The sequence below is a fragment of the Cariama cristata genome, unplaced genomic scaffold (assembly GCF_000690535.1).
Source record: "Cariama cristata isolate BGI_N322 unplaced genomic scaffold, ASM69053v1 scaffold37217, whole genome shotgun sequence".
NCBI lineage: Eukaryota > Metazoa > Chordata > Aves > Cariamiformes > Cariamidae > Cariama > Cariama cristata.
The window spans coordinates 17,306-29,092 of NW_009629073.1; the positions used below are offsets into that span (position 1 = coordinate 17,306).

The 11,787-nt window shown below is 51.5% G+C and overlaps 1 protein-coding gene across 1 annotated transcript; it reads left to right on the forward strand.

The window, feature by feature from the left end:
* Positions 1 to 3,102: 3,102 nt before the first annotated feature.
* LOC104165410 (SRSF protein kinase 3-like) lies at positions 3,103 to 11,264 on the forward strand (the record flags this gene model as incomplete). The annotated part of the gene is made up of 10 exons (XM_009705033.1): positions 3,103 to 3,148; positions 3,326 to 3,434; positions 3,939 to 4,026; positions 6,336 to 6,423; positions 6,672 to 6,778; positions 8,611 to 8,773; positions 9,955 to 10,040; positions 10,491 to 10,598; positions 11,016 to 11,085; positions 11,172 to 11,264. Coding segments are annotated over exons 1-10 (958 nt in total), but the record flags the coding sequence as incomplete, so codon positions are not given.
* Between the last annotated feature and the right edge of the window lie 523 nt (positions 11,265 to 11,787).

Below are 11,787 nucleotides of genomic sequence, written 5' to 3' on the forward strand. Positions count from 1 at the left end.
CTGGGATGCTCGGGTCCCACCTCGGGGGTCAGGGCTGCGGGGAGGATGCTGCTGTCGTGGTTTCTTTCCATGAAAAGGGAACTGGGGAAGCGTGGGCTCTGCGGTCAGCGGCACCGCACTGCGGTTGTGTTCGGCTGCTGGGGGAGGCCGCGGTGCCCTGGGTTGGGCAGCGTGGCACACGGGTGGGCTTGGGGAGCCTGGCCCCTCTGCCAGGCACAGGCTGGGGACGGCTGTGTGGGGCAGGAGAGGGTGCCACAGCAGCGAGGCTGGGCCGTGAGTCCTGCCGACGCGCTGCTGGGAGCAGTGGGAAAGGCCGGGCAGCCCCTTGGGGTCTGGGTGTGGGGATGGTGGAGCAGAGGGGAAGGATTTCTCTGTTTCCATCTCAGTAGAGCTGTGAATTTTCCTCTATAAATAGTTGCTGTGGAGACTGTGGAGCTGCAGCAGGCTGACAGACCTGCTGCCAGGGAAGCCGAGGGAGGCAGGGAGAGGCCAGCAGTAAAGTGAATCCACTGCAGCTGTCCTAGGTCTCCTGCTATCCCAAAGCCAAGGTTGTTCCCAGAAGCAGTGCTGTGATCTGATACCCTGCCCCGTTCCTCACCACGTCCATCCAGCGATGTAGAAGAGCTTGGTCTGCTCAAGGACACCCCTCCTGGGCAGCGCAGACTAAAAGGAGAGCAGGACCAGCTGGCATCTTACTTTGGGGAGCTCCAGAATGAGCCAGATGACGAACGGAGCGGTGTGCCCTGCCTGCGAGCTGCTGCACGGTAAGCCTGCCCAGAGCCCCTGGGCCTCGGAGCCCCGCGCGCCAACGGGGCTGCTTTTACCCTGCGTGTTGCGACTTGCAGGGATGCTGCGCTCAGCAAGGGCTTGCCAGGTCCGTGTTCGTGCAGAAGATGAAAGCGTGTATTGCTCTGGCGAGCTCTGCAACTCCAGAGGTCCAGGCATTGTAAGGCACGACTGGTGGTGGGCAGCTCCTTAGGCCGTTCCGTGCAGGTCCGGTGGAGTTGTCCAGGCTGGAGGCAAAGCAGCGCTCCCTGCCCGTGGCTCTCGTGGACCAGGCAGGACCAGTATGGTTTTGGGCTGAAGTTCTCTGACCTGGGCCAGGCCTGCAGCAAGCCTGTAGGTTCTGCACAACATGGCTTTGAATGATAAAAGCAAAATAACAGTTGTTTTTAACGTAAAGACGTCAAGCAATGAAAGACTTTAAAGCACTGATTGTCCTTTATCACAAAGCTTAGAAAAGTATGTTTCGCTCTCCTATACCAAGTTGCATAGCAACGCTCCTCATCCTTTGCCAGTGCATCCAAGGAGGGTGGCTGGAGGTAAAGTCTCGCACGCCTAAGGATGGACTTGCCTTGCCTCTGCAGCAAGGGCACCAGGGCCCAGTGAGCTGCCCAAAAGCTCCATCAGCCATAGTGCTGGGATGCATTTTACCCTCTGAGTCTGTCTTTGGGTCCTACTTTTCCCACTGATGTCTTCTGTTACTGTAACAATCCACCTAGGGAAGATGCTGTTGAACTCCCATCTCCACCCACTCTTGAGTTTTCCTTCGGCAGGTGAATGGTGAGCGATGTAATAAAATCTTTAAGGCTGTTGCTTGGCTCTCAGATCAGCCCCTGCTGTCCTAAGGGTGTGAGTGAAGAGGGCTTGGGTAGATTCTGGTGGTGCAGGAGCTTGCAGGGTTACTGGGATGCTCAGTCTGTGCTTAAATAAGGAAAATTTTGATTTCACCTCTGTTTCATAGCTAAGACGCCAGTAAGTATTTGCTGTGAAAAGTGGCCATACAGACATGCAGCATCCTGGAAGTTTATGCCTAAAAGAGACTGATTCTGAACAGTGTAAATGCCACGGCTAGAGGTGTAAAAATATAAGTAGGGGGAGGGATTTTGAGCTCCTTTCAGAGTGCTTCACAGGCTTGGGTGAAGAGAGCAATGTCAGCTCTGGCAATCTGGGTTGTCCCTGACAGCATTGGAGTCTTTTGTCTTTTGAGGAAGTCACGCCTCTGTCTCAGCACCTGGAAGACCTCACTGTCCCAGAACAACTCCCCGTCACATGGATCCCGCTGCCACCACCACCGCCAGCCCACTATAACTATTTCTGAAAATCCTCCGGTGCAGATGAGCTCTTAGCTTTAGTGACCTGATTTGAAGGAATTAAAGGTCAATATTTCTATTCATACTAATGGTCTACTGGGATCATTATCACCTGTCACAAGCTCTGGCAATGCATGTTAGCCTGAAGCTTTGGCCGTATAGCAAGTGACATTTCCAAATTATGGAAGGCTGAGTTGGGAGTACCGCAGCTACGGCAGCTTACAGCCCTATTTCCATTAGCAACACGGGGCTCTGGGCTGCTATTTCAGGTGACTGGTGCTGTGGGGCGGGGGGACAGCAGTTGCATCAGTCTGTCTGCGCTGTCTTGGTGTTTGTACCTTGGGCTGTCATAGTAACAAACCCCGGGAAGAGCCTCCCCCTCCGTCACAGCCTCTTGCTGGGCTATCACGGGATGGTCAGTGATAAACCCGTGCTCCGGGGCTGGGCTGCAGACAGATGTGCAGTGCTGCAGTGTCTAAAATGCAGGTTCTGTCTCACACCCATCTGGAGCGTGAGGATCCTCCTGCCAGGAATGTCCCCTCCTCAAGCTGGGACGGGGATGGGGAGCGGGTGCCTTCCCCAGGAGGGGATCCCACAGTTCCCGCTAAGCCCCTGAAAATCCACACTGGGCACAGGGAAACCTGAGACTCCCACCTGGCCCTGGCCCTGGCTGGGCCACACACCACCAGGATCCCTGCCCAGCCCCAGCCTGCCAGCTTTCCTCTTCTGAACTCCTAAAATAATCCCTGCCTCCGTGAAGTTCCAAAAGCGTTTGTAACAGCCCAGCTCCAGAGGCCGACGAAGCAGATGGGAAGGATGGGGGAGAGGGGACGACAGGGGTAAAAGAGGGAATCAAGGTGTGCAGCACGCAGCAGAGGTAGGGCTGCCCCGCAGCTCTCCGACTCTCTTTAAAGGAGTGAAGTGCTGAAGCTCACACCGCCCGTGCCCCACGACCCGCTTAGCCGCTGCCTCCGTCCCCTTGTGCCGGGATCTGCTGCGCCGCTCGGCCATGGAGGAGCGGGTGCAGGAGGAGATGCCAGCAGCCCAGCGCACAGGTCAGTCCTCAGGTGTGCGGCTCCAGAGCTGAGATCATGCCAGGCTCTTTCCAGGCCAGAGGAGGCCACCGGGACCTGTCCAGCCGTTCCTCCGGCAGGATGGCTGTCCCGAGCTGCTTTTTCAGCCTAGGAGTATTTAGAGATGTCAGTAATGTCTCTTGGCAATGGTCCCCGCAGGAGGCCACCACCCTGTGCGAGAAGGAGAGGTGTTCAACACGCAATACCAGGCTCTGTGCAACCTGGGCTGCGGTGCCTTTGCCACTGTCTGGCTGTGCCAGGACATGAGGTGAGGGGCTGACCGCCTTTTGGGGAGACGGGAAGGGGGGGTTGATCTCCTGGGCAGGACCGGCCCCTCCCGCAGAAGCAGCAGAGCACAGCTGCCTGCCTGGGACCATATTGGCATCCCCCGAGCGCAGGGCAAACCTGGCAGCGAGGCTGGTGGGGTGCAACAAGCAGAGCCGGTACCCGGAAACCAAAGAACATAAATGAGGTGGGATCAGCCCTTGCTCTGCACTTGCTTTTCTCATTTAGACCCTGCAGTATCCATGCTCTGCCTTTTTTTCTCCAGTCCCTTGCTGGTCCCTGGGGCAGCTGTGCTGCCAGATGCCTGTGGCATTGCCAGGAGGGATGCCCGTGGGTCTGGCGTGCTGCAGACCAAGGGCAAGGCTGCTTGCAGGAGGGCAGCACCCTCCCTGGGGAGCCTGGGGCTGGGTGACTGGGAGAAGGGGAGGTGCTGCTGGTTAGGGCCACTCTGGCATGCGTTGGCTGGCAGCTGTGATTCGTTTCCCAGGAGGAAGAAACCCGTAGCTGTGAAGGTCCTGAAAAGCAGGGAAGGCTTTGCTGAGGCTGCCCAGGACGAGGTCGCTCTCCTCCGCTGCGTATGTATATTCTGGGGCTGTGTGATTTGCTTCGCAGGGATGGCCACGCAGTTCAGGTCTGGATATCCGCCTCATCATCCCTTCTCCCTCTAGGTCTGTCTGATGAGCTAGGTGGGGAACAGGAAAAACCCCAAAAAGTTAGGGAATTCATAGAAATCACGCTGGCTCAGCACTGGCCTCTGAAACAGGCCCCTTCTCCTTCCTCCTGTCATACTGGGATGTGCTGGCTGTGTCCCACTTGCCCTGTCAGCCCATTTCTTTCAGCTGAGACCGAAATCCAGTAAATAGGAGGAAGCTGCAGAAAGATAAGGTGGATAATCAATAGAAAAAGGTGGCAATGTTCTTAAGCAGGAGATAGGAGTGTGTCTGCTATATTTGTGTCGTTCCCAGCTCAGAGGACATTACTCTGTCACAACACTGATGCCAAAGTAAAAGGAAATAATCTGCAAAAAAGAAAAAAAAAAGTAGGATGTAGCAAAAATATAATAAATGGCTGAAGTCAGAAGGCTTCCTCTTGCCTTTGCTAATGGATGTTGTAATTAGGTGCCTGTATCTGGGTCTCGGATAGTTGCCTTTGAAGATGGCTTGACCTGCTAGTTCTAGAAAGCTCGTGGTTACAATTCTTCGAGTTTGCCTAAATACAAAGTTACATCAGCTTTAGATGAGTAAAAGTCATTAAATTTTGCATTTCAAATTACTCTGAGGCCTTTCTCCAACAGGTTTGAGAAAGGTTTAGTTCACACCTGTAAATCTGTAGGCCCTATCCAAAGGGACATGAGCCAGACTCAGTGATGCAAGAGGAACTACCAAGTGGCACTAATTTAATGTAATCAGGGTTTCTTTTCTACACATCAGCACAATCCTGCATATAGCCCGAGCCTTACCCTTGATTTATTCCTAATTCTCTCTGAAAGACACGCCTTGCCATTCAGCAGAATACAGCTGGTTCCTGGAGCTGTTCCCACCGGCACAGGGTGGTCGGTGCTGGCAGGAGAGGCGATCTGATTTCCCGTGCTTCCACGGCTGCTCACCTCTGTCCTGCCAGCCCAAACCTCCTGGCACTGGTGCAGGCAGACCTGGCATCTGCACAATGTACCAAATGAAAATCCTGACAGTTATGGCTGTGAAAAGAAAAAAAAAAGGTATGAATTGCTGTACCAGGATCAGTGCTCTGTGAGAGCAAACTCCTGATACGCCTTGCCATGCAGTGTACAGTGCTGGTGCAGCAGCTGGGGGTACCGTAGCACCCGTGCTTGGGCAGAGCAGGGGTTCACCCAGCCCTGCATCCCAGGCCAGCAGCAGATACCCAGGTGGGTGTAAGGACAAGCTAGGCTCAGGGTGCTGCTGCTGCTGAATGCTCCCCTGGCCTACAGCAGCTTCCAGCTGGAGATTCCTTGGGCCAGGGGTGCTGTCTGTGTGGGCAGTAATTCTCAGTGGATTTACCTTCAAGAGACCTGCCCTGCTTTCCTGTCAGCCCATGTGGGCTTCATCACCCACAGCCCCCTGTCACAAGAACTGCCACCGGTTACCCATGCGCTGCGTGAAGAACCATCTCCTCTGCTTTGTTTTTGAACCTCCCAAGTGGTAGGTTTGATATCGCCTGGTTCTTGTATGAAAGATCTGTGTTTACCTCCTCCACCGCCACTCCGTATCTTATAGATCTCTGCAGTACTTGCCCATAGCCAACCCTTTTTCAGCCCGAAGAAGCCCACTTTTCTGGGTTCCTCCAGACACGGGAGCTGCTCTCTACCCCAGTAGGACCTTCGAAGACAACCACAAGGTCTCTGTCTCTCTGCAACCCCTTGTGAGAAACTGCTAAAGAGAAGGTGTGGGTTTTAAAAGGCGATGTCCCAGCCTGCTACCCTCAGCCAGGGAGGGACAGGGCCATCCCTGCTCCGAGGACAAGGAGCAGAAGCTGCAGAAGGGCAAAGGGAATGGGCAGCCATTGCTGCTGCAGGCAGGGAGCTGTAGTCTTGGAGGAATCTTCTTCTGGCACAAGCAGGAGCACTTTCTGGGCCTGCATGGGATAGAATAAGCAGCGGGAAGTGTGCTAGACACTATTAGCAGGATCGGTTTGAGTTATTCGGACACTGTGAGGGTGATGGTCCCACCTGGTCAAGAGCTAGACAACATAGAGAAACTCATTCCTTGGTAACAGACTCTGCTGGTGTGTTTGGAGCCTGGTTTTCCTGATGCTGTTTTCATGGGATTTGTCACGAAGTCTGTAGCAACAGGATAGAACAGGTGCCAGATGTACTTGTGCATATATATGTCTCTAATTGCAGTTTTCTTGGAATCCCCTCCCTCAGGTGAGCAGTATGAAGAAGAAGGACCAGGCAGGAGAAAACATCGTCTGTTTGTTAGACGACTTCAGAATGATTGGAGAGAACGGCTTCCATATCCTTCTGCTGCTGACTGCAGCAGCTCTGGGCCAGCAAATCCTGGGCTTGCCTCGGAGAGTCGTGGGATGGTGTAAAACCAAGCGCTGTGCTCCCATGAGGAGGATGAGCAGGGCAGGGACTGGGGCACATGGAGGTGGCTGGAGGGGAGAAGTTGGATAAGGAGGTATTTGGCTGCTCTGGTGAAGGGGAAAAGGCTGGTGCTAGCATCTTCTCCCTGTTAGTGAATCCCTGACTCTTTCCCACATGTGTGCTTGGTATTTGAGGCACGGGGTCCCTCCCTGCGATGTCTGATGGGTAACTACCCAGGCCAGGGACTGCCTTTGCCTTTTGTGAAAAAATCTTTACAGCAGGTGAGAACTTAGCCAGAACTGGGTGAGGGCACCAAGGGGCTGTTGGCTGGGGACATGCCATAGTCTTCATCCTGGGGGCATCTCTCGTGAACTCCATGACTGCATCTGCAAAGAAAGGGACAATACAGAGTGAGTGCCCAAGGCATAGATTTTTTAAGGAAAACAGTAACTATTTCTTTTGGGTGTAAGGAGAGAAAATGTTAATTAAAATGCAGAGTGGGAAGTCATCACATTCCCATTAATCCAGGGGCACTGTGCCTTATTGCCCAGGCCTGCAGTCTCATCGGGTCTGGGAAGGAGTCAGGGCCACCGCCACGAAGGGTCAGCAGCCTGCAGACCTGCGCCAGGGATTCAGGGCTGGCCCTTGTGTTCCCATCATCTCAGTACCCACTGAATTCTCCAGCGGTTCTGCTGCTCGCAGGAGTAGCAGGGGGACAAACAGCCTGCCACAGTTATGCTTCTTGTGGGCAAACCATATGTATCTCTGCCCTCCCGCTGCCCTGAAGAGTCCCCTCTGGCAGCAATGCCAGACCGCTGGCATTCGCCTCAGCATCCAGCTGCGGTAGCACTGGCAAATCCAGCAGCTTTCTGCATGGTACCAGCAAAGGCTGCTTGAGGTCTCCCCCAGCACTGATGTCTTTCCAGGACTTTCTAAATTGCTGGTTCTGTTGGCTGGTCCTCCACCCATATTGAGGTTTTCCTGCTCAGAGCCAAGTCTTCCTTCATCCCCTGTAAGGATGTGGTGCGCTGATCAAACAGATCTTGAAAACTGACTTTCTTGTGCATTGGCTGGGAATAGCTAAAGAATGGGAAACCTGAGTGAGGCCTCAGAATAGTTAAAACTACATTTTGCCTCTCATTCTGAGATTTATCAGAAGTCTGCACACTTGCCAACATGAAGATTTGCTACTCTGATTCCTATGCCCTTCTAGGGACACTAAGAAAGAAAAACACTTCCTCCTGTTTTCTGGATTAGCCTCTTCTTCCTCTAAAGAAGCTCCACTAACACCTGACTAAGTTATAGAAAAAAGTAGTGGCATTAATCTCTGTGCCCCATCTCACACCCAAGCCTCTTGCTTGATCCATTCCCTTATCTGCTTTAATTGTGAAATCTCAGAATCTTTTTTCCCCTTCACATCAGCACTGGAGCAGTACTTACTTCTGATTCACTCCAGTTTAGCTATTTAAATCTTTCCCTGTGTTTCACAGTTACCATTTAAGGTTGGTATTTCCCTGAGGCTGGTGTTCATCCCGGAATAGAATTTGATAATACAGAGAATATTTACCAGCCATTTATGACTGACCAGGGTGTTTAAAAAACCAAATGTAACTCTCTCAGCAGCCTTTTCGCTGTTACCGATTTCTGATAGCGACCGTTTCTCTCTGGTAGGCGTTGTTTCTCTCTCCCTGTGACAGGCCAGACGCTCCCGGCTCCACCGTAAGCCAACATGGCTCTCCTGCACTACCCTTAAGTCCTCTCTACACACACTCGCTCATCGTCTCTCCTTCCTCCTGCCTGGGTTATGCTGCACCTCCTTGTCTTTCTTTGTACGATGGGATGCCCTCCCGTGCCATGTCACTCTGTAACCAGCCCCCAACTTCCATTCAAATGATAATTGGCAGGATGGCACGGTGGTCCGAGGACGTAACGGCCACACGAACAGGAGAGTTTATTGCAGATAGTTATCATCGGTGTTCCCTTTCCTCACTACCGGAACATCCACAACTTGCACACCCGCTGTGCCTGACTGCTCGCACCGGCAGCTGCTGGGGCAGGGGAGGCGGTGGGGACCCTCACGATGCCGATGTGACTTTGCTGCCTGCTCGCCCAGGTGCTGGCAGGGCTGCAATTCCTGCACAAGCGTTGCCGCATTATCCACGCGGACATCAAACCGGAGAACATCTTGCTGTATGGACGTGACAAAAGCCTCCAAAGGCTTCTTTCTGATATGCTTGACTGTGGCCAAAGAATGGATTTGAGGCTAAAGGGAACAGGTGAGCGCTCCAGGGTTTTTTTTTTTAACAAGAAAAGGGGCTTGAGTGTTTATTGCCAGGAGGGAAACAGAGAGGCAGCAGGTACTGATGTCTTAGGGAAAGTTCCCATCTCCTGCAATGGCCAGTACAAAACAGTACAGCCAGCTTATGCTGCTGAGAGGCCTCTCCCATCTCTGCTTAATACAAACATCAGGCTGAGCGGCTACAAGCTACTCAGGGCACCTACAGAAACGTGGTCTTGCAGGTAGGTTTGTGTGGAGGACAACTACAGAACACGGGCATCCGTTACCAGCCCCACCACAACCTCGGAGCTCCTTCTTGCAGCTTTAGGTAGAGGATAGGTCCGTTGTGGCTGGTGTTTTCAGCCACTGAAAGGTTTACATACAAAACGGTTTGATAGAAAGCTGTACCACACTTCTGCTCTTTATTTCCTGTATTTCTTGAGGTTTGAGGGACACTTGTATGTACTGCTAATCTTCAAGGCCTTTTGAGACATATAATTTATTTGCAGAGAATGGTGTGAATATCAAATAAGATGTAGGCTGGGGAGTTTCTTGAGAGATCAGCTCATCTCCCGGCAATGAGACCCTTTATACTACCCTCACATGATGTTCCCCCATGAGCATTTCTCTCATGATGGTGCTGTTTTGTCTCAAACTCTGGGGCAATTGGGGAATGCTAAATTAGTGACTGAGTCTTTTGCTTAGAGCAGAAAAGCACAATATTAGGCATAGACTGACAGCTCACTGTAAAGCAGTAAACCAAAAGTTACGCTTTTCCGGGGTCTTATGAAAAATGTAACCTTTATGGTGCTTGCCAAGCAGGCTGTGTCCAAGGTCTGCGACAGCCAGGAGGCATTACGATGTTTTGTGTCTGACCAGTGCTGGTAGGATGTGCTCTCCTCTGGGCCCGCAGTAATTTAACCTCGGTGCCAGAGGAACCTTGCAGCAGGACAGGAGCACATGGTCACACCGCTCCACTCCAAGCTACTGTTCTCCCAAATGTCCTCTGAGATTTTGACCGGATACCAGCTCTTTGTGTTTTCTTAAAATAACAGAGATGACATTTTATTGGTGATAAAAAGCCTTTTAGGCTGGAAAACTTTAAAGGCCTCTCCTGTGGTAAGTAGTGCATACCTGTTGGTTTGGAAAGACTGATTTCTCTCTGGCCTTTCCATCTAGGAGGCGATCTTGGCTATCGATTGGAAGAATCTGATTTAATGAGCATAGAAGTGAAAATTGCAGATCTGGGCAGCGCGTGCTGGACAGTGAGTCTACTCTGAGTCCCAGTCCCATGACCATGCGGGATGCTGTGTGCTTCTTTCCATCCCACCCCAGCTGACTGTCCTTTTACAGCTGAATAGCTATTTCAGTGTGCTGAAGATGCCAGTTTTGGGGGGTGTTCTATTCAGCACTCCCACCTCCAGGCTGGGCACTGTACTCCTGGAGACACTGTCAAGTTTGGATGTTGCTTCAGCTTGCAGTTAGTCCCTACAATTAGAAATTCAAAACCATGTTTAGTGTTAAATGTTGGGAGATAAATTCACCTTGGTGTCAGCAGGGCTGAGAACATCCCTGCTGTCCCCTGCGCAGAGTTTAGTACAGGTATTTGGTTCCCCCCCGCAGTGCCCTCCTCACTGTGTGGGAAGCTTATGACCACAAACGTTGCCATTACTCATTTGTAGATGCTAACCAAAGGGAGTTTGTTTCTGTTTCAGTACAAGCCCTTTTCCAAGGAGATACAGACCCAGCCATACCGTGCCCTGGAAGTGCTTCTTGGGTTAGACTATGGCACTCCGGCGGATATCTGGAGCACAGGCTGCCTGGTAGGACTGGGGACGACGCTGTGCGTGCGTGGGAAGCACGTCCTCGGCACCCACCTATGTCTGCTGCATGGGGAGCAAGGCTTCCTTGCTGAGAAGGAGAAAGGGGCTGTCTCCACTCATTCACTTTGGATTGAAAGCATGCTGCTGATAAAATTCACTTTTAATGAGCTTAAGCTGTAAGGCAATTCACACTCCATGTATGTTAACTAATAGGTTTGACTGAATCAGGCACATACTGCTTTTCATCCTGATGGAGCTAAAGGTGCTGTTTCACCAGGGTACAGATCAAGCTAGTGTGAATATTTCTGTATTTTAGGATCAGTTTTGTGTGACAGCAAGGGAAATTGGTACTATCGGTTAATGAGGAAGAAAAACTCCAGGTCAGTCAGTGAATTAACAACACTACTCCATTTCTAGGCATTTGAAATGGCAACCGGAGAGCGTCTATTTGATCCTCAACCTGGGAAATATTTTTCCAGAGATGATGGTAGGACTCTTGTCAGTTTTACTCATTTCACTGACAGAAGTGTCACAATCTTTGTATCTAGATGTGTTTTCCCTCCCTCTGTCTAGATCATGTTGCTCGTATTATTGAACTCCTGGGAAGAATTCCTCCTCAAATTGCTTTCTCCTGGAACAAGTCAACAAAATTTTTCAGCAGGCCAGGTAAGAATTGGAGTAGGGAATTTTACGCTAAAGATCACTGTGGATCTCTGACACATTCCTACTCAGCTCATGCTGAAAACCCCCAAAAGTTATGTTACACAATGCAGGCTACAAGCAGGGACAGAACACAAGCAGAGATTTCATGAAGAGCAGTAACGCTCCCTGCCCTGCCTACCTTTGCAATCCAGGGATGAATGCAAAATCCTGAAAAGCAGCCATAGCAAACACCCAACAGGGAAAACATTTCCATTCTTTCTCCTTTGGATTTGGAGAGAATGGAAACACGGACAGGAAATAGCTACATGCCAGGAAGGCTGACGAGCGCCTAACTGGCTGGTTTTCACCCGTTCACTGGCAGAGAACAATGATGATCAGGAATGGGACACTCATATCCTCCCATCCTTCCAACGTGGCTGCTATATTTAGCCTTCTGACCCAACTGCACCATCTCTTCTGTTTTATTCTCCCCAGTTCCTGTCCCTTTGACTCATAAGGCTTGAAATCCTTGTCTTTGACTTCAAGG